Below are 23,071 nucleotides of genomic sequence, written 5' to 3' on the forward strand. Positions count from 1 at the left end.
GACATCACCCTCTGTGGCAAAATGCATCTTTAGGAAGAGCGCCACAGAGAACAGACCCCTGCACCCAGGAGAAAGGATCTCCCACTGCCCCATAAGGGACATATTCTATTAGGGTCATCTACATTTGATTTGGGAATGTGAATGTATTGTGTAATTTGGAGCAAACATTAATATTTAAGAAGTATGTTGTTGTTTAGTTGTTTAAGTATATGTAAGAAGTAAAAACAAGGTTTTCCAGTTATGTTTAAAAAAGTATATATAAAGATTCTGTACATGCTTTTGAATGTGAAAGAATGTTAGCATGACAGAGTCTGGGACAGAGATAAGCAATTTGTGTTTTGTATTTAGAAACAAGTGCTTCCAGGTTAGGTTAACATAACAATAAGGCACAGCAGTTTGGTCTCATAAACCAGCTAGTTGGTGTGTGATTTTAACAATGCAGAAGCTGAGAAAGAGTATATACCAATGGTGCCACACACACAGCCATTAATTCCTGTAATTCCTTCTCCGACCTTTCCATATGATCTGTTCAGAGGTATAACTGCATGGTGCTGCATGGTACAGAGGCAGAGGAAAAGAGTAGGTAACGGAGCTGTTGGCACAGAAAGAGAGGAACTACTGCAGCTTCATGCCCTCTGTTCTGGCTGCTTCCTATCACTTACAAGCAGGCAAACCCCTTCTTATTTATACAGGCTTTGGATCTACAAAACTGATTGGTTTTTCTTTACCGCTTTGTGTTTTAAGCTATGTTGTAATTTGATTATGTTTGAACTGGCTACCACTTTAATATCCTTTTATCTGATCTTTGCACAGACATGCACTGCTTATTAGATTGGAATTTTTATGAACAAAACTGCTTTTTGGGGGTTTAATTTGAGCTGGCCACATTGGACATTTTTTCTGGAAAGGGAAGACATAAATGCAGCAAGCAAAGGAAAAAAAGTAGTGGTTGGATCTATCTGATATGAATCTAAAACATGTAGTACTACAGGTAGACATGCCAGCCCAAAGTTTTAGAATCATATTTGTGATTGTCCTTTGGGGAAGAAACATAGCTACGCTATAGCAAGTAAAACTTAGCATCAAGCTAGATAATACAGTTAGCATTTCTTTCAAAATAGAACTTTCTTAGACATAAAAGACATTTGTTTATCCTACCATAAGATTTCATCATTTCTACTATAAGGTAAAGGTTGCCCTTGACATTTAGTCCAGTCGTGTCCGACCCTAGGGCACGGTGCTCATCTCCGTTTCCAAGTCATAGAGCGAGCGTTTTGTCCGAAGGCAGTTTCCATGGTCATGTGGCCAGCACGACTAGACACGGAACGCCGTTACCTTCCCACCGAAGCAGTACCTATTTATCTACTCATATTTACATGCTTTCGAACTGCTAGGTCGACAGGAGCTGGGACAAGTGACGGGAGCTCACTCAGCCGTGTGGATTCAATCTTACGACTGCTTGGTCTTCTAACCTTGCAGCACAGAGGCTTCTACAGTTTAACTTGCAGCGCCAACATGTCCCTTTTTTACTTCTACTATAGAGGGGCAAAAACCAGCACAATGGTGGTTTGTCATAGTTCGTGGTTCATCAAAGACCATGAACCATGCCAAATATTTAAAATTGAACTGGTTTGTTGCTATCTCTAAATGAAACTGAGCTACACAGAAAGACTCTCCCTGAGTTTCCCACCCTACATCCCCCTTAATGGGCCCAACACCTACTAACTTGATCTGGTCCTCCTCCTCCTTCCTTCTGCCACTGCCATGCTGCCCAGCTGAGTAGGACAGCAAGCTGTTTGAGGCCTATATATCCTTGTGAGAAGTGCAGTTCTTTGAGGGTTCCCTATATATAGCTCAATGGGCAGCAAAACTACATTTCCCACAATACCCTAAGACTCCCAGGAAAGTCTCAGGCAGAATGTAAGCCCAGACAACCTACTGCCCTACTCAGGTGGGCAGCAGTGGGGGAGGGGAGGAGGTGGCCCAGAGTGGGAAAGGTAGGTCCTGTGGCCCATGAAGGGGGCTTTTGCAGAAGAAGGAAGGAAAATGAAACACCAACAATGAAAAAGTTCGATGCTTCATTTCACTTTGTGAAAGCACAGTTCCCCCATGAAACAAACCCCATGAAGCAAACCATGTGCCCATCTCTCATTTCCACATATCATAGATTTGCTTGCTTTTGGTTTGTGATTGGTTATCTAGAGATAAGTATGGGCCTCATTTCCAGGTCTGATTGCTCAGGCATGGAATTTAATGGAATTAAGTCCCTTGAGTGAAAATATGCTATCAGTTTTTATTTCTGAGATGGAGGCCTCATGTAGTTTAATCGTTATTGTCCAGTGAGATCAATATTGCTTAAGCTGCCACAAGCCATAGTTCTACAAGTTGGCTACTTACAGCAGAATTTAATTTCCTCCACTTAGGTTTAAAATGTGTTTCTTTTTCCACTTTCTGCTTTATGTTCTTTGTTGTTAATAAGGGGTTTATTTTCGTAGTTAGTGCAGTTCTACTGAAGTCACATAACTTTTGTTGGCAACGCAGCAGAATTGAACTTTGGGGACAGAGAAATGAAGTCACTCCAAGTTCATTGTACTATTTATCCTTGCACCAACCCGACAACCCCTGCTAACATTTCCCAGCAAAACATGCAGAATTGCTGGACTCTTCACTTGTCCAGTGCAAACATACTTAATAGTGAGTGAGTCCCCATTAGCTTTTGTGGTCAGTTATCAAGAGGGAAATCCTTATTAAGATTTTATGATAATGATACTAAAACCTGAATAAATATGAATAGGACTGGCCTTTAAGAAAGATAAAGAAATATTGCTGATTTTGGTTACAGTGAACTTTATGTATTTTACTTAACTACACATACAAACTGCTTGGTGTGTTGTGGAATTGTCATTTTGTTTCACTGGCATGTAAGTATTAAGCATCTCTTGTTTCAACTTGCAGTGTGTACCTGACATTCTGCTGTTAGCACAAAAATATATACATTTTTATTGATGCTACAGTGGCCATGCTGGATAGGGGATTCTGGGAGTTGTACTCCAAAAATTCAGTTTTTGAGATTATGATTCTCCCCCAGTCAGCCCTGGAGAATTGAGAAGCTCTATGAAACAGCATGGGAGGCGATACAACCCAATAATCGCTTCATGTCCTCAAGGACTAGATTCATTCTCCACTCCCAGTGCATACTGCTTGTGGTCCTCTAACATCACCCACAGGGGGCGTTTTTGTTCTAGTGGATGATCAGACCTCAAAAGCATCAGAAGTCAGAGACCGTATTGCTCCCCTTCCCATACCATTTTCTGCAGACTCTTTCAGCACTTTCCCATGCTGCATTGCTAGCAGAACTCAGAAGGTAGCAGTACTTGTCTCGGATTGTCCAGCCTGAAGGGCACCTCCTGGATTTAGCTCTCTGAAAAGGGAAAAACAAGCCAATCATAAGCAGATCACACCTGTCTCGTGACTACTTGTTTGATATTCAACAACAACAATATCCAGCTGTTAGTTTTAAAAAAGGATGAGGAGTATAAAGTGGCGCATATGGTTTCTCAGACGATGCTTGCCATATTATATGTTTCTTAAGACATAGGTCTAGGAGCAGCTTGCACATATATGAAAAGCTAACATGCAAATTGGCTGGCAAGTCTCTTTGACTTCTGAAAACTTGCCAGCCAAAGTTGCCTAGAGTGAACCATCAATGAGCATGATGCATTGCCTAGATTTTTTATGTTAATCCATAAATAAATAAGTAGATAAATGCATGCATACATGCACACATACATACATATTATCAGAAGCAATCAAAAAAAGAGTATTTATGGAAAAGGAATAAAATACATGCTACTCTACTGTTGCTGAGATAGCCCCTTCCCTGTGGTTGTATTTCAACTGAAAACAACAACAACAACAACAACAACAACAACAACAACAACAACAACAACAACAACAACAACAACAACAACAACAACAACAACAACAACAACAACAACAACAACAGATCCATAGACTATTCACACATCTCCTTCCTCTTTTTCAATTTGGCCTTTGTGGTACAAGTATTCTTTTCATCATTCCACAGAACTCACTGGAATCACTTTTGGCGAAACATGCACAGGAATAGGTTGTATTCCAACACTTTTGTCCAGGCTTTAGAGGCTCCTTAAATCTCAATGCACAAAACATCTAATTATGAGCAGAGCTGTATCTCTAGTGACTGGCCATTTCCTAGCTCAGAAGTAAAGGTCAAGACATTTTATTCTGCTGTAAACCAAATTACAATTTGATCTGGCTGATGAGGAACTGGCATGCAACTCTCCCACAATAGTATTTGTTTTCACCAGTGGTTACCAACCTTCGGTCCCCAGATGTTCTTTAAAACTCCCAGAAGCCTTTGCCACTAGCTGCGCTCGCCAGGATTTCCAGGAATATTGCAGTCCAAGAACATCTGGAGATCTATGGTTGGAAACTACTGCTTTAGACATAATTTCATGACAGAATTCCATGTGGAAAAACAAGTCTACCAGATTCTAAGCAAAGGAATGACCAGACCCAGAATCTATAGATATGCACTTCAACCCAAATTTTAGCAGAAATCTCATGTCTACAGCTTATTGTTGCTCCCTAGGATGTCCAAGAAAGGCCAGTAATTAGTTAACAAGTTGATTTTTTTTTACACTCCAAAAATGCTAAAGACCCAGTGTGTTTTAATACAGAAACCATTAAGTTGTAGTCAAAACCTGAGAAACGTTAGCAGTATGTGGCAGATATAAGTATGCATGAAAAATAAAATGCTTGAAAGTCAGTGTGGTGCAGCATTGTGTTTTTGATGCGGATGGTATGATATTCACTTGCCTTGGGCATGACACCAAATCTCAGTATACCTTTGCAAATATAAAATGAAGCAAGACAGAAAATCCCTATACTTACTATATATATATATAGCATTTGTTATCCTTTTTATCAGATTCTGGGACAGGAGAAACAAGGCATGGAATCCACTCTGAAAGTATTAAATTGATCTTGCACCTTAGAAAACATACTAATGCTTTCATTGCAGATTAAATTTGAATTCTGATTAATTGAGGACCCAGTCTTTGTCTCCAGTGATACAATATAATGTATAGGGAGACTCTGAGGCACTGCCAGTAGACTGCCCTCAAAACATTCTGCTATGGATTTATAGCCTTGACATAATTGTAAACATAGTAGTACGGCATATCAGCATTCATAATATGCACTCTGTTATTAAGATATATATCTTCCCTTCCCTAGTCACTCATCTTCGACCCACCTGTAAATTAATTTTACCTGTTTTGTGCCTCTTTGTGAAGGGATCAGTTCACTCCACACAGCCAAGTCTCTCTGAGGAAGGTCATGTTTGCTTCCTAGGCGAAGAGGTGAAACAGACAAGGGCTGTTCTGCAGGTGTCCCAATGATAGATGGAAGAACAAAGGGATCTTCATCTGCTGGTGGGCCAGCACCTTGGTCCTGGAAATTATCAAGAAAAATTAAGGATGAGGATACTGATTTCTAACATTTTCTCAAAGACTAATTTGCACGTTTGACTGCCTTCTACATCGTAACTAAGACAAACTGGAGACCTGCCTACTTAATCTTCCTGTGATGAATATTCTTAGTTTCCTCCTATTACGATGGAAAGATAATTTGTGGTTCTTTCACATCTTTTGCAGTGTAACTGTAACTTCTGAGGTACTTCTATAGCTGAAGTTGTAGTCTCACTAAAGAGTGCAGTTGGACTCTTATGTGCTGTGGCCCATGTGCTGCCTTGTGCAACACTTTGTGCTGCTGAATGAAAGGCATTCAGACTTTTAAAGAGTAACTTGAATAATCTACTTCAGTGTTTCCCAGCCTTGGGTCACCAGATGTTCTTGGAATAAAACTCTCAGAAGCCTTCAGTGCCAGCTGTGTTGGCTAGGATTTCTGGGAGTTGTAGTCTAAGAACATCTGGGGACCACTTCGGAGAAATGGGAGACGTGTAATCTCCCATTTAAATTCTGTAATCCGTCCCCACCATCATTTCTTCGTTATACCCACCAACTCTTTTCCCAAGTAATTTATCAGACAAGTGTCTGGGAATTCAAGTTTACTAACATGGACAACAGGGAAGGGGAATTACTTAACACCATTATATACTGTTGAGTAAAATAAGATCACCATTTTAATTAGCAACTATTGTTAATCTTTAACATTAGACAAGGAGGTACTGGAACTTGGAATGTTCGTTGGCTCAGTTCACAAGAACCTTTGCCTCTGTATTTTTTTAAATGTGCTGTCAAGTCAATTCTAACACGATGACCCTTTTCAGGGTTTTCTAGGTAGAGAGTACCCAGATGTGGTTTACCATTCCTTTCTTTTGGGGGCACCCTGGGAATGTGCCGCTTGCCCAAGGCCACACAGGATGGCAGTTCTCTCAATTGGCACAGTGGTGAATCAAACTCCCAACCTCTGCCTCCACAGCCAGATCCCAAACTCACTGAGCTATCCAGCCAGTCCTTGCCTCTGTATAGTCCTCTTTAAATATTCTTTATTTTCATTAAAAAAATTACTTCAGAATATATGCCCTTAAATGAGTATGGCATTTCTTACACCATTCACTTCTATCTAGGACTGTCACATTCTATCCCTGTTCAGTGTAAAAGCGTCCCCTCGACTGTAGGTTTTGAGGAGGACTAATGGCTAGCCAATTTTGGGTAACATCAGAAGCAAGGGAAATTGCCATTTAAAAGATATTTCTGCTTTCATGTCATTTTGAGCAGGCACTGTAATACTCTGCCCTAGTCCAAAATGCGGTGGGACCTGAAAACTTCTATCACCTTTGAAAACTTTACTTTTGGGAACTTCTCAGGTTACTGACTGAATGTATAATGTGGTGGCTGCATTTCTGCCATCATGGAATTATCTTAATATGTGCACACAGCAAAGAACACTCTGCTGTCACACTGAACTGCCTTCACTAAATGGTCAGATGTTGATTCCGTAATCCCTATTGTGCTGGGCTCATGTAGTGGCCGGGGGAAAATGACAAAGGAGCAGAACTTGCACCAGAGTACCAGTGCTAATAAGGTAAAGGGGTGTTTAATAACCCCCCCACCCAGCCCCAGAAGGTTTTTCTTGTGCAAAGAATAACTTCTTTGACAGTACAACCAAATCAATGCTGTGCAGCCATTTGCTCTAGTAGTGTTGTCTCTGCTTGGCCCGGCTATTAGCGACATGTACTTAAAATGATATACAAGCATTGGTAAAATCATTTTCAATCATAAAACACAAGTACTAATAATATCAAAATAAAACCATCTCCCTATTGATGGCACTATATGTGGGAGAAGCAGGTTTCATTTTGGCAAGAAACGAGTCCTGAAAGACACTTTTAGAGCATTACTTTCATTGCTCTTTTTCATTAGCAAGTCTTCCATCCTTTCCCATTACAACTTTTCTAAGTAGTTAATTCACCCAGAAAGGAATTATAGTGCTTTTATTTTGCAACATCAGCAGGAAAATGGAGTGTTATTAATAGAATATCTTTTCATTCTTTGCCCTCATGTAGTGGAGAAGGGAAAGTTATTTAATAACATTTTTTTTCTCCTGAAGGAACATTACCACTGGCTGTTTTACTTCTGAGGGGGAAAGGGGTGAAAATGTGTTTGGCGATGCTATAAGCTGCTGTAATTTAGAAAGGGATATTAAAGTCAGCAGGGCTATCTCATTTTACATCTCACAAGGAACTAATACCATATTTCCACAGATTTTTGCAGTTTTCAGGAAAAACAAACAAACTATTCTTGGTTTAAAACAATTAAAATTCAATAATGCAGATAACAATTAAAATAGCTTATAGCTCTCTTCATGATAACCTCTACATAAAATTGATAACGCTTTTTATAGAGCTATGTTTTATCTGTACATATACCATCAGTGGACTATGTTCAGTGGCTTGAAGCTTTCCCTTAAGTTGAGCACCAGAAGGAGCCGAGGAATTCATGGCTACATGATCAAACAGGTGTCCAATCTGAGGAACATCTCCCATAGGAGAAGAATGAGAATGAGGATAAAGAGGATTCTTATTGTCCAAATGCCATGCTTCGTGATGAGTGTTTCCTTCCTTGCTAGGTATGAATGCAGAGCCAGTAAGTAATGGGCTTTTTGTGACCTTGCTAGCCCCCTCCAGTACTTCCCGAGTGTCACCAGCTTGGAAGATTGTAGGAAAATCACAGTGGCCTGAAATGAAAGAATAGATATGACTGAGTACCAAACAGCTGATTGGTGAAGGAAATGAAAGATTGTTGTTGTGGGTTTTTTTGGGCTCTTTGGCCGTGTTCTGAAGGTTGTTCTTCCTGACATTTTGCCAGTCTCTTCAGCCTCCGCAAGCAAATCTGTTTTTGCTTTGATGCCCCTTTGGTTAGGATAATATTTTAAGAGTGGAAAACCTAAGTAGTTCTGCTCTGTTATGTGGCTGACAACTCCCTAGTACCCCATAGGCAGCTTGCTGCCTGGTGGTCTGCAATCTTTATAAACCAAGGTCAAATCAAAAATAAACCACAAATGAGATTAATTTTGCAATCTCAGCGTAATCTTCAGAGAACTCATTTCTGAGAGGGTTCAAAGCCAGAGGCTGCAGACAAAAGCCCAAAACAACAATGCTGCTTTTTGTGCCAGGGCAGCATCTTGCTCTCCAATTCATGACTGCAATGTCAGCTCCGGTTTCAGTTACCACTTTAGGAGACACAAGGACAGGAGGGGGAAAAAAGTTGCTGAAGATAAGGACAGTGGTGCAACAAACAAGGTTTCTTCCTTAGCAACCTACATGAGGGAAACGCAAAACATTTAAGAGCTGGAAGGTATTTTAAGCGAGGAAAAGTCTTGACAGGAAAAAGAATGAGTTGGCCACAGGGTGTCACTCTTGACCCAGATTTGGGTCAGTTTATGTCATTGTCTGAGAGAGGGCTTCCAGAAATTTGGTTTACGAATCACCAGGCACTCTGGCTCTTCACAGTTCAACAGGGTGCTTCATCTTGGTTTTTAAAAGTATATATTCAACCAAAGAACAGACTTCCCACTATTTGTCAGTCTTCACTGCATATTCTTTTTAACTCCGCACTTAAATTCAGCTAAATCAGGTGTTCATCATTGTGATGAACACCTGAAAGCATATTTTAAAAAAGGCAGATTTTGAAAAGAAATACATTTTGTCCCTGAACGTAATTCAACCTGAGACATCTTGACAGTCAGAAGTCCCTGGTGCAGCCGCCCTTTCTTTCTTAATTCAATTATAAGTGATCTCTATTAGAAGAAACACCTTGATCAGCAGCCATCCAGTACCCTTGGCTGAACCGTAAGGAGTAGGGGAGAGAGAGAGAGAGAGAGAGAGAGAGAGAGAGAGAGGAAGGAAAGTTATTTTAGGTATCGATAGAACTCAGGTGGTTTAAATCTGGAAGAAGAAAAATGGTTACTCTGTTTATCATTTAATCTGAAGATGCTTTTCCTAAGAAGCTGTTTTGGGGGAAAAATAATTGAGAATGGAAACATACAAGGGCTGTTTGGATAAAACTGATTCATCCAAAGAGCAGCTGTAGGAGGAAACACCAAATTAAGCTTCAGATTCCAAAATCCTAGCTCAGCTGAATGAAGATGAAGGTGATGGAAAGGGACAGAAACATGCTAAACTTTGGAAGAAAAATATTCCTCTTTTCTTTGGATAAAAGTGTCTTTTGTTTTGGAAGGCTGTAGGTCAGTTGCAAAGCACATTACTCATCATGCAGAAAACCATAGTTAAGATCTGAATCTCATAAACTGGCTCTTGGAGAGAAATGGGTGTGTGCATGATTAGTTTTGTTACCTTGCAGCAAGACTTCTATGCCTGAGATTTTCTTCTCCTGAGATATCTAGAGGGGAATTTTTGCAGAATTTCTCAAAAGTTTTGGAGTAACATTTTCTATTAGAAAAGAAAAGCTCTGCAGGATTGTTAGCATTCCTATGCAGAACATCATCGTACAGGGTTCAACAAAAAAGTCACCAGTGTATGCAGAATTCAGCAGGTTCCTGCGCAGGACAATGGGTGAAAAACTCGGGAAGAAGCTAGGGTCTTGTTTTCACCCAAAGCTAATGTGGGGGAAAATCTCATAAGGGAGTCTCAAATGACAAAATTTTGTGAGTACAAGAAATTGGTGAGTCCAAGCACTTGCCACAACCCTAGATTATAGGTTCAATCCCCAGCAGCTTCAGCTAGAGCTGAGGATGAATCCTGCCTGAAATCTCAGACAGTCAATGAGAGACATTGTCAGCAATGCCAGTATCGGCCAAAGTCAATGATACAAGGCTAGGTAGAACACTTTTTTTACTCAATGTTCAAGATAGGCATAAACTGCCAGTTCAGCTGTTAATGCTTGTTCATGCTTCAGACAAATGGGTGTTTGGCACTTTCCAGCCCCGCCTCCCCTGGTGGGCACCCACTCAGAGTCAACGCCCAGAGGAGGCAGGGCAGGGAAGCCACAGCACTGCTTCCGAGTGGGCACCTGATGGGGGAGGCAAGGCTGGGAACTGTTGAACACCTGTTTGTCTGAAGGATAAACCAACACGAACCACTGAACCAGCAATCACAAGGATACCATGGCATTGAAAACCACTACAAGGTCCAGCAGAACTAACAGGGACACACTCCCCCTGTCTAGTTCCCAGCATAGGTCATCCACCAAGTCAACCAAAGCAGCCTCAATCTCATAGGCAGGCCTGAAACCAGACTGAAATGGATCTATAAGCTGTTTCATCCAGGAACCCCTGAAGCTAAGAAGTCATGACCCGTTCCTGCACCTTGCCCAAGAATGGAACCTTAAGAGATTGGTTAGCAATTATTGAATATTCTGGAATCCAATGAGTACACCATAAGTTTAACCCTTACGTCACTCACTGCAGGAACTACCCTCTATCTATTTGATAAAACGTCTATTTTATAATGCTATCTTTAAAATAAATTCTCACTTCCCTTCTCTCAATGGAAGATAAAAGTCATATTTCTTGGTAGAGATCTTTCCTGTCACCCACTACTGATCACTTTTAAATAGATGTGCAAGGATGGAACCTGGAACCTTAAAAAAATAAAGCATGTGTTCTGTCTTTGAACACATCCTTGCCTTCACTTTCTTCCATTGTGAGAAAGTGGTTTGCCTCATGAGGAGGAAGAGGCAAACTATTCATGATGGTTTTCTTTCCCATCCTCACATCCACAATTTCAAACTGGCTCTGAAGGCATGGTAACCATTGCTTCACTGTTTGTCATTTTCAGTGACCCAATAAAAGTATTACTCTGAATTTTGTCACTCCTCGTGGATCACACAGCTCCTCTACATTGTGTCCTCTGATGGATGCATGCATACAAAACCCAATTTACAATCACTGCCATGCTAGTATATTCAGAAACTTGTTGATCCAAGAAGAGAAGGTCTCTTCATGCTGAATGTGGCACCTTTCTGCACCAGAAAAGGGAGATCTGTGGAGGCAAGGCCTGACTTACCAGCCCTTGGGTCTAAAATTTTAACTGTCACTTCCCTCTTGTGTCCCAAGACAGCATTTTTAGGCTTGTTCAGTATTATTTTAAAAACTTCATCATTTTCTTCCAGGCCATCATCCTGAAGGAGAATATTCCAGATCTTCACGGAAACACCTGTTGGAGGCATAACATCAAACAGTCTTAGAGTCCTACATGAAGTGATTAAACAGCTTTCAAACTGTTCTGACACAGAACTGCCAGATTCTGCAATTGTACTTTCAAGAAAAATGATCATCTGTGAAACACTTCAGTTAAGATGGTTATATTTCTTTTGTACTTGTGCAGTTATCACCAGTGGTAATGCCCCAGTAGAATGCTACAAGTCCTGAAAATTCAACCCATCAGCTTTTTGGCTGCCTTCCTTTATACAATGAGCGTACACATACCGGCTCATTAACACTACAAGGCATATTAACCCCTTAAGATCAATAAATCATCTGGTTCCTGACATAGTTTGATGGCTTTGCACAATTAGAAGTAAGAAGTCAAGCTTATTCCCTGGTGAACAATAATCCACTGTTATGTCAAGCACGGTTAAGGTTTCCAGCGACCTTCACAATTCATGTCCCTCCAGAAATACTGTACCAGCTGGGCTTTTGCTTTTATGCTACAATTACACTTATGAAATAAAAAATTCACTGGACAGATCATTTTTATGGAAGGCTACAGAGGAAGATTTTGCTAGATTCCAAACTGGCAAAGAAGGAAAGCAAGAAAGTTCTAAATATCAAGGATGCCTCGGATTTGAATGGTCTTCCTATGGATGATCATTCATTCTGCCTGGCGAGGTCTTTTCTATGCCTGGATTTCCCAGTTTTCTGAACATAAGCCCCTTGCATTCTGCAGAATAACCATCCAGCAAATGACTTTTGGATATTTCTAAACCCAAGTTCTCTAATATGCTATTGTCATGAAGGATTCTTACAGCCTAATTTTCAAAGCACAATGCTGGCATCAATTACACTGAACAGAATCAGGCAAGCACAGTGGGAGCAATTTTAGGATTGTAGGATCCAGATGAAGTTTTATTCCTATCCTGGGCTCCAGTTCAACAAAGTACTTAACCACATGCTTAAGTCCTATCAGGATTTTGCAGCACCAAGTATATATATTTACTTACAGTAAATACAGAGAGAGTACAATACATCTCCAAAAACAATGAAATCATATTACAAAGAAAACTCTTGCAAAAATAACAAAAAAGTTTTCAGCACTTCTACATTGCACATCAATGAGCAAATGCAAATACAGTATCTTAGAACTCTGGAAGAAAGAAGCCATCCTGTCTTCTTTTGCCTTCCTTTTGTCTTGAACGCACAGATTTGGCAGGTAAATGATTTATACTGCCAAAATACTCATTTTTGGACTATAATCGAAAGGACAGAAGGCATAGTTATATTTTCCTTGCCCATTTTTGGAGCAGAGAAACCTACCGTAAGGCAGAAATATTTCCTAATGAAAAATAAAGTTGCTTACAGGATCATCACAATAGTTCTTGGAAAGTCAAAGCTTATGATACCTCGGAGGTCTATGCTGGATTGCCCAGTGTTTGAGGTTTAGTTAATATTTGTGCCTGTATTTTCTTCCCTATGGAACCATTGTGCCAGAATGGTTTAGTAAGGGAAACTAGCATGGGAAAGAAGCTAAACTTGCGCTCGTAATTTCTAGATTAGACTACTGTAACGTGCTCTACGTGGGGCTTCCTTTGAAGCTGATACGGAAACTTAAAGTGGTGCAGAGTGCGGCGGCCAGACTCCTTACTGGAGTGAGAAAATACCAACATATCTCTCCTACTCTGGCCATGCTGCACTGGCTGCCCATCCGTTTCCGCATTGACTTCAAAGTGTTAATGCTTACATATAAAGCCCTAAATGGTTTAGGACCTCGATACTTGGCGGAACGCTTACTCCCAACTAGTTCTACCTGTGTCACCCGTGCGAGCCAAGAGGTGAGGCTGAGGAGCCTGACGCCAAGGGAGGCCCGGAAAGAAAGAACTAGAAACCGGGCCTTCTCAGCGGTGGCTCCTCGTCTCTGGAATAACCTACCTCCGGAGATTCGCGCTGCACCCTCGCTGGGTACTTTTAAGAACCAACTAAAAACATGGATGTTTAGGCAGGCCTTCCCTTCCATTTAATTCCTGTCCTCTTTCCTTTTTCTTTCTCTCTTTATTTGATTTATTTTTATTTTTCCCATCTTACAGAATCATCTAATTAATTAATTGTTATAAATTTTTTAGAACTTGTTATCATTTGTTGTAAGCCGCCTAGAGTGGTCGAAATGACTAGATAGGCGGCGTATAAATACAATAAATAAATAAATAAATAAATAAATAAATAAATAAAATAAAATAAACAATTTATTTCCATGGCTCTGCTCTGATGAAAATTGCACTGCACCATACTCAATTAAATGAAGAATAAAAATGCCAGGACATCTGGTCACAGATATCCTGTATCATGTAGAATTCAGTGTTGGAATGATCTGGAATTTGGTTGCCCGACCCATTTCATTTCCGTGACTGGAAAAGGAAAAATGGTCAGTCTGGATTGCAAGTCAAGCTTTTGTCTTATAAATATATCTTTCTGGAAAGTAAAAAATGGCAGAGGGGAAGGGTGGCTATCAATGGAAGCAGCAGGAAGGAAGGGTGATCTCAAAAGCTGAGGTATAGGAGAAGGAACTGTCTAGGTTAGTGGCAGATATAGAGTTTTCACTCCACAAATATCCCCTATTACAGAAGAAGCATACAAGGTTGTCGTTTCCCAACAATTATTACCTCTTCTGATCAGGAAACAAAGATTCCACAAATGAATATAAGGGCAAGAGCAGTCCATCGGCTGCATGGGCAGCCCCAAAGCTCATGTTTGCAGCCCCTAGACCTGCACAGAGCCACATCCAATGTCCAGGTTTTGATTTATATAGGGCTGAAGAAAGGATCCCAAAATCAAAACAGAATGTGGCTGTCTGGGCACCATTGGTATTTGGGTATGTGTGTGTGGATGGCCTGCAGGAGCAGCAGGAGCTGGAGATGAAACTGGGACCTCTTTGCCTGTCAAAATTGCCCAGACTAGTATCACAGAGCCCCATATTCAGCTTAAGAATGCTTACTCAACATCCTTGTCACCAATTCTACTGCCAAGCCAAGTATCATTTGCCCTATCTTCTCCATGTCCTTTTGGTTTCATAGACACTTGCACACCTAACACTCCTTAGCTTTATACTAGCCTTTGATGCATTTATTGTGTTAGGCGGTACCATGTACATATGAAAGAACACCTGTACGGACAGGTTGCCTTGCATGTCACTGAAGTCATCTTATTTCCAGCTAATGACTATGGCCCACATAGATTAATAAGGCATTTTCAGATATTCATGCTTTCGTTAGTTATTTTCCGTTAGTTCCACTTGCCAAACCAATTTTAAATTTTCAAGGGAGTAAAACACACGTTCTTGAGTCTCAGCACATATGGATCATGGCCAATGAATTTTAGATTGAGGTGTTAATGACATTGGAAGGAAAATCTTCCCTTTTGAAATGCCAATTTAATTAACGGTGCTAAAGCCTGCTCTAGGCCAAAATTATCATTGATGTAAGAGGCAGAAATACACACCTGTCTCCAGAGCAGACAGTGCCAGCGACGCTAAAAGTTAAAATCAGCTAATAGTGAAATGATAAGCCCCATCCACAGTATGACGGTGACAAAAAGAAATTACACAGTCATCGAATGCTAACTTGGTAACAGTAACTCTTGTAAGTGTGTAATTATTAATTATACCATTTTCAGTGAGGTAATACAGCAATTACCCCATTGCTTCCATGGAAAAACAGTAATTTCACTATAAAAAAGACTTAAAATTACATCATTATGCTTTCTTCTATATGAAAGATAATAAAAGGGGCAACTGGTACATAGATTGGTATGGACATCAGCTGTGGACCAGGAATCTTAAGAGCAAGAGTTCCAACAGCAGAAACCTTTCAACTGGTTGCATGCCTTCATGCATAATAAATCAAGCTGACTACAATCAAAACCAACATTTTCAATGCTAGTTCACCACACCTATAACACAAAACAACCTTCCTCAACCAGGGTTCCTCCAGGTATAGCTGGACTCCACCCTGTACTGCCCTGACTGTGCTTGCTGAAGAAGATGGCAATGATTTTGTTAGGTATTGTTCGGATCAAAGAAAACAATGCGATCCAACTTTCAGGTTCTCTAGAACTATGACTCCACCCAGAATGTATTAAAAAATGGGTATCGAGAAAGAAATCATTTCCCAAAAATGAAACTAAAGGATGATGATGTTGATGATGGTACTGTGTCATCAAGTCGATCCTGACTTATGGCAAACCCTTTGCAAGGTTTTCTATATAGTGAATTTTTAATTAATTGATTGCACTTATAGCCCACTTTCCCACTAAAAATGAGTGTGCACGGTGGCTCATAGACCTTTAAAATAAAAACATATAAAATAATGCTTAGCAAGAAAAAAATTATATCAACTAGTGCTACCCTAAAGGCAACTACATTTAAATAAATACATCAGAAACCATTAAAATGCACAAAAGATAGAGATTAAAAACAGCACAGCAGGGCTGGGATGAGTACTCAGAAGTGTTTTGGCATTTCCTTCTTCTGCTCTGGAACTTTGCAGCTTGCCCAGGGCCACACAGGATGGTTCTTCTCTTGAGAGGCACAGTGAGGAAGGGAAATTTGACCTCTGGCTCCAAGTTCCTAATATGTATTTCTGCCCATTAACATGTTTTCACTTTAGCAAAGGGATTTCTTCAGGGATACATGCCATTGAGACACCTCACCAAATATGTTCAACTGCTGCCAGATTATGATTATGATTATTAATACCCACGAGGATTCTAATATTTTCATTTCACTTGGAATGTGCTAAAAATCAGCATGTCTCATTTTCATAGATTAAGTCTACATATCTTTAAAAAATCTGATTAAGTTCTTAAAATTCATTTCCCAACAAAAGACATCCATCCATTCTTACACTTGGTAACTTACTGATCTATACGTTCAAGGAAAAGAAACAAATCCTGCAATAGGGAAAGTCATATGTTTTATGGCTTTTAGAAGGCACTCTAGTTCATTCTATTAAAAGTATTTATTTTATTAAACTCTTCTCAGTTATATTGCTTAGTGCTCATTTATCAAGAGAGGTTGCTCCAGGCAATATATCTGTTATCCACATCATTTTTATGTGCCAGCATGGTGTCGTTGATAGAATTATGGCCCAGGGCTCAAGAGACCTGGATTCAAATCCCTGCTCAGCCATAGAAACTCATTGGGTGGTAGTGGTCAAATCCTTCCTTAAATACTTCACTTTCTTGAAAAAACTACTAAAGTTTATCTAAGCTGTATGAAGCTTGACAGCACGTAACACACACAAAGTTAAGATATGCTGATATAGTACAACAGGATAGGCTTTGCGTGCATAGATCTCAGTTTCTAATTTCACTTGTGACTTAAAAGCTGCTATGTGATCTTAGGCAAACCACTAATTAGATAATTCATTACTTCATTATACAGCACACAATATGTCAGTGATACTCCTGATATAACTTACTCAACTATAACTTTCCCATTTGTACATAACAATAGACTGATTTAACTCATTGGCTAGAATCATGTTGCTGTAGTTCTATGTGCTTATGATCAATAATGTCATGCCTTTTATCATTAATTAAAAGTGTTGTATTCCCACCCCCAAGGTTCTGATGGTCCCTATGGATCCCTTTTGACCTGGGGAAGCCTCTGGGGCCCTCAGGATGGGAGGGAAATTTGTAGACATTAAAGACTCCTCCTCCTGATGCCCCCAAAGACTCCCCCAGATTGAAAGGGATCCCTAAGGAGCCTCAGGACATGAAGAGGAGGAATAGGAAACTTTTAATTAAAGATAAAAGGCTGTGGCTGGTAATGACATCAGCCATACACATGTGGAGCTACTCCAACAGGATTCTAGCAACTAATTCGCTGTAAGTAATTTGCTATTTAGGAAGGAAGTAATGCCTCAGGCTATTCTGTGTAGCCAAAATGCTACATGAACATATACTTCTCTTCTGTATTATCACTGAGCAGAGTAGCACTGTCTTCTTGTCCTTGACAAGCACCACTTAAGATTATTTAAATTTAGCCATGGAAGTCTTTAATTATGTAAGATTAGCAATGGAAGTCTTGGATTATGGAGAATTGTTGCATTTATGATCTATGCTAAAACAAATTCAGGAAAAAAATTGTGAAGAGGAAAAGTTTTCTTGCTCACATGAAATCTGGATGACTTGCTCATATGTATTATGATCGCCAAACTAATGCAGAAGAAAGTACACTAACAGTTCTCCTGAGGAGTCAAAAATTATGTAATGTCCACTCTTAAGATGCCAAATTTCTATCAGCTGCCTCATGGATAATTTACCACTAAAGCCAAAACCAACTTGAACATTTCAAGTTAATTTTTAAAATTTATTCATTGTACTGTTACCCTGCCTTATAACCAGAACTCCCTGGATAGTTTATAAGTATATTTTTAAAACCTTTCTTAAAAGATGTAAAGTCAGAATAAACTAACACAAGACAGAATATCTCATAACGTTGCAATGCAAGCTTTAAAATGATTGCCTTACCAGGATCAAACTGCACTAATCTTGCTCTACTGTGCTTAAAGTCCATGCCACGTCTAGCTGACACTTCTTCAACCTTCAAAACAATAGCATGGTATTAAGTAGATACACAAGATATGGTTGCATTATTGTTGATTTGGTATAAAATCCCATGCACTAGGGTTCTTAAAAAGTTGTACTGAATGAATTGTGGGCTATTTTATGACCACAGTAGGAATTCCAATGCATTGAGAGTAGGGTTAGAATTGTGTTTGGGACTTTGTTGTTGTTTAGTCGTTAAGTTGTGTCCAACTCTTCGTGACCCCATGGACCAGAGCACGCCAGGCCCTCCTGTCTTCCACTGCTTCCCGGAGTTTGGCCAAATTCATGTTGGTTGTTTTGAAGATACTGTCCAGCCATCTCATCCTCTGTCGTCCCCTTCTCCTCTTGCGATCACACTTTCCTAACATCAAGGTCTTTTCCAGGGAAATTTATCTTTTCATCAGATGGCCAAAGTAATGGAGCCTCAGCTTCAGGATCTGTCCTTCCAGTGAGCACTCTGAGTTGATTTCCTTCAGAATTGATAGGTTTGTTCTCCTTGCAGTCCAGGGGACTCTCAAGAGGGGCTTAGACTGTGCAAATATATCTCTTGGATTTTTCAAACCCCCTAAAGAAGAAATTTTGATTTCACCCGAACAAGGACAACCAATTGGCAAACAGAACATATCACTTCAGCTTCAGTATATTATCATTTAATAAAAAATGATATGGAGTGTATTTCTTCCAGTGTATGGTACTGACTAGGACAAAAATATGCTGAGGTGGGACTTTTGGATTTTGGGGATTCTAACTCTCAGAGTTCTCCAGGAATTCACACCCAGAAACAGAAGTCTACAGCTGCAGACTGCCTTCTTCAGCCTGTTTCCTGAGAGTTGTAGATCTTCCTGGGAGACATGGTTCTTTTGAAGGAGCCCTCTATGGGCCCTAATGGGCAGCAAGATTAACTCTCTCAGAAATACCTTGGACTCCCAGGTAGCAGCTGGACAGCTTCCTTTCTATATAGGAAACACAGGCCCGGGACAGCCAAGCTTTCAGATAAGCCCTGGTTCAATGAGTGAAATGTAGAGCTCTGTAGCTGTCTGTAGGCAAGGGTCTGTGGGCTGGAACTCCCAGGGGACTATTGGAGAATTCTGGGAGTTAGAGTACTACCCAAACCCCAATCAAACAACCAATGACACATTTCCAAAGGCAAAAATTCAATAACTCCTCCCCCTATCCCGACTGTTTTTTGTTTCTAAACAACAACATCTCAAGGTGAGGAAGAAATGGTTTTTAGTAGCTTAAAAGAAAATAAAACATCTAACACATTTGCTGTTCACAGATGAAGAGGGGAGAAAATCTAAGCCATTCTAAGAGAACAATCTATAAATACTGGACCTTCCTCCCAATATGTCATGAACTGCTGTTTAGTGACATTTGGAAACAGACTGTAAAATATTGGCGTATACTGTAGTTAAATAGATGGTATGTACACAACATTTATGACTGATGCATGCAATTTTAATGTTTTTCAGACATTATCTCATGGATAATGTACAATCATTAATAACTATGGTACTATCTCTTTCTTCTTTTTAACAGCTTCCGAAAAAGTCTCTGAAATAAATTTGCCAAAGTGTTTTTTGTGTGGTTTTTAAGATGTGAATAAAATTATTTCCCACTCACCCCCATCTTGAGATTTTGGTCTCTCTTTCAGATTAAGACCAGCACTCAGTGTGTAAGGGTTAACAGAAATCTGCCAATATGTAATTGATTTTGTAGCTCACCTTTATTCCAACAAATGATGGTTCAGCACTTTCACCTGTTCTTAGAATTTTGATAGGAAGGGATCCAACATTTTCACAGATACGATAGCATGTTTGTGCCAGTTCTATACGGGACCATCTTAATTCAAGCCTATTGTTGAAACAGAATTCAAATGAAAACATTATATGGAAAACATAGAGATACTGTGTCTATAATTATATGTAATGTGCACTAATGAATAACAGTGTCTCCATTTTAATACTTCCAGTATCTGTCCAAAAAATTAATGTGAGGTGGAGGAGAGGTTTTCCTGCTTCTTCAAGCAATCTTTCAAAAAACCTAAAACACAGGAATTAAGGTTATTTTTTGCTCTTCACAGGGGCATGTTTATTTATTTGTTTATTTTTATAACCTACTGTATTACTCAAGTTCTTCTTCAGTAAATTAGTGCTACTACAGACAGCAATTTTCAAAATTTTCACAGCTGCCTTGACATCACATAAGAAGAGAGATAGTGCTAGTAGTATCAGAGTATGATGGTGTCTAACCTCAGAAACCCAGTTGACTACCTCCAGCTTCGTCTGCTTCTGCTAATGCTGCTGCTACTACTACTGCATTCATAGAATTGCAGAGCTAGAAGGGACCCTAAGGATCATTGAGCCAAGCCTCTATCAAGGAGGTACAGTGAGGAATCCAACTCCCAACTGCTGGCTTCAATATCTAAAGCACTGAGCTATCGGTGGTTGTTGTGGGTTTTTCGGGCTTCTTGGCCGTGTTGATCCCGGCTGTGAAAGCCTTCGCAAATACACAGAGCTATCCATTAGTTGTAAAAGCTGCAGAATCTGCTGACTCCTTTTGTCCTAAGCTACAGAGCTCTTTATTTTTACAATTGATGAATTCCCTTCCTCATTTCCTCTCCTGATGTATGAACAGGCACAGATTTAAGAAGCCATGATAGTGGTTTATGTATTCTGCTTTGAGATTAGGGTAAATAACAATAAGAACAAGAAGCAATAAACAGGTTTGCAGGCTCCACTTCATAATGCAAACTGTATCCTTTCTTCTTGAAATACAGCCTCCTAGTCACTTCTTCCTTGCCTCAGAGGCAGCAGTGCTGTACCTTGTAAGGATTTAAAATCATTGTTTTACAACATTTGCTTCTCCTCCCCCCTTTACAATAGGCATGTTAAAATATAGGGGATAGCAAACAAAGAGTGGGAAAGAGATGAAATCGGCGAAAAACACTTGCCTAGGTAGTATTTTCTTGGGCCTTTTAAAAACTGTGGCACAAGATGAGGAGTTGAAAGGGAGAGGTTCCTACTCACTTCAGAGACACCCATCTTGGGGAGTTAATAGCAAGGCCTGACATATCTGCTAAGTATGTGAAAAAGAAACCAACAGTGATAACAGCATCCTTATAAAAGCAAATCAGTGAATGAGTGCCTTTGGTCCTTCAAATTAACTCATCTAGGCAGTCTGTTACAGATAATTCTTTCATTGTGCTGTTCCTGTATCATCCATACCTCTGCTGCTAAGAGTTGCACCCCCCAAAAAAAAACAACAACACACGAGTATTGTTACCAGTGTGCAGCTGGGTGTTGTATGTAAATATCATCTTGGGGTGAAGGAAACTCCAACTCATATAACTTCCTCTTATTTGTCATGAGAAATGGAAAATGGGTTGGGTTCTGATATTATTTGCCCTAGTTACAGCCAGGATCCACTGGTGTACCTCCGCTGAATTCATTTATTTCTAATAGAATCAGTATGTTCTCCCTCCTACCTGTAAACCCTAAAAAACCCGCTCTGGGGAGTTAGGAAACCCTGTGGAATGTGTTTTCTTGTCATAAGAGCCTATAGCAGTAGGGCAAGAAAGTCCCACTTCTGCTAGCATTAACTTAAGAATTTCACAGTTAGAACTTGGTCATCTTAAGATTCAACATAGGCTGTGGTACCAGGAAAACTTTCTTCTTTCAGTAACATTGCTAAAATTAGTGGGGATATGTTGTCAATTCACATCTCTGCTAACAATGTTGTCACTTCATATTTGTTCCTTTCTATTTCTAGTTTCCCATTCTCTCATTTTTCTCCCCCCACCCCGAGAAAACAGTTGCAGTCACTACTTCTAGGCAGTTGAACCTCTTGCTAAAATAAGGCTCAAGATGGCTCTTTCTTCTCCCTTCACTTCCTGTATATTGACATAAGCAATAACCAACCGGGGACTAGAAACCAAAAGCACTAAACCTTCATAATATGTTGTGGTTTTCAGAAATCAACCATATCTTTTTAGTACAATGGTTGTCAACACTGGTAACCCAGGTGTTCTTGGACTGCAACTCCTAGAAGTCTTCACCACCCGCTGTGTTGGCCAGGGTTTCTGGAAGTTGCAATCCAAGAACATCTGGGTTACCCAAGCTTGAGAACCACTGCTCTAGTACGATGGCTCTCAATGTTTAGGCCTATAGATGTTTTGGACCAGCTTCCAGAATCCTTGATTGTAGGTTATGCTAGCTATAACTTCTGGGAACAGAAGTTTAAAAACGTATGGAATACCAAAGACTGAGAATAACTGTTCTAGTATAATGTTAATAGACAGAAATCACTCCAGCAATGTTGAAACACCAAACCTCAATAAAACTGAAATGAGTCAAATACTTTAAAGGACAGATGGATAGGTCTTCACATATTATGCCTTTAGAAGTCTTTTCTCATAAAGCATACTGACCCTGACTCTTGACACTTACATCTCTGGAACAATCGTGTTGCCTGCTGCATCTGAAACTTCAAATTCAAAACGATCTGACGTTACCTCAATGGAAGGATTTATGATGTACCGAATGTTATCTTGGTTTAAATCATCCTGAGTGAATGAATTTTGCAGAAAACCACCTATGGGGGGAGAGGGGGAGAGCAACAGTATACAGAACACATGGATTATTCTATGCAGGAATGTCAGTGATTGTTTTGTGAAAATTGCCTTGCCTTCATGACAAGACATATATCTGCAACTCCAAACACTTTGAAACTCAAATCATTTAAAGCTGTCCAATCTTATTCAAGATAATGACTTCCATCATGT

General features: G+C 39.9%; 1 protein-coding gene across 3 annotated transcripts in view; it reads right to left on the minus strand.

Moving 5' to 3' along the window:
- LOC110077136 (FRAS1-related extracellular matrix protein 1) overlaps positions 1-23,071 on the minus strand; it is a 149,961-nt gene that overhangs the window by 18,794 nt on the left and 108,096 nt on the right. For 2 of the 3 annotated variants that reach the window (XM_072997709.2, XM_072997708.2), the window contains 7 exons: positions 22,737-22,881; positions 20,013-20,142; positions 18,211-18,283; positions 11,534-11,683; positions 7,937-8,244; positions 5,317-5,496; positions 3,306-3,421 (listed from right to left, as the gene is read on the minus strand). In XM_072997709.2, coding sequence (XP_072853810.2) covers positions 3,306-3,421; positions 5,317-5,496; positions 7,937-8,244; positions 11,534-11,683; positions 18,211-18,283; positions 20,013-20,142; positions 22,737-22,881 — 1,102 coding nt within the window. Of the gene's footprint in view, positions 1-3,305; positions 3,422-5,316; positions 5,497-7,936; positions 8,245-11,533; positions 11,684-18,210; positions 18,284-20,012; positions 20,143-22,717; positions 22,882-23,071 lie in introns of those variants that run through there. The other variant, XM_072997710.2, reaches the window with a different exon arrangement.

The sequence above is a fragment of the Pogona vitticeps genome, chromosome 4, assembly GCF_051106095.1.
Source record: "Pogona vitticeps strain Pit_001003342236 chromosome 4, PviZW2.1, whole genome shotgun sequence".
NCBI lineage: Eukaryota > Metazoa > Chordata > Lepidosauria > Squamata > Agamidae > Pogona > Pogona vitticeps.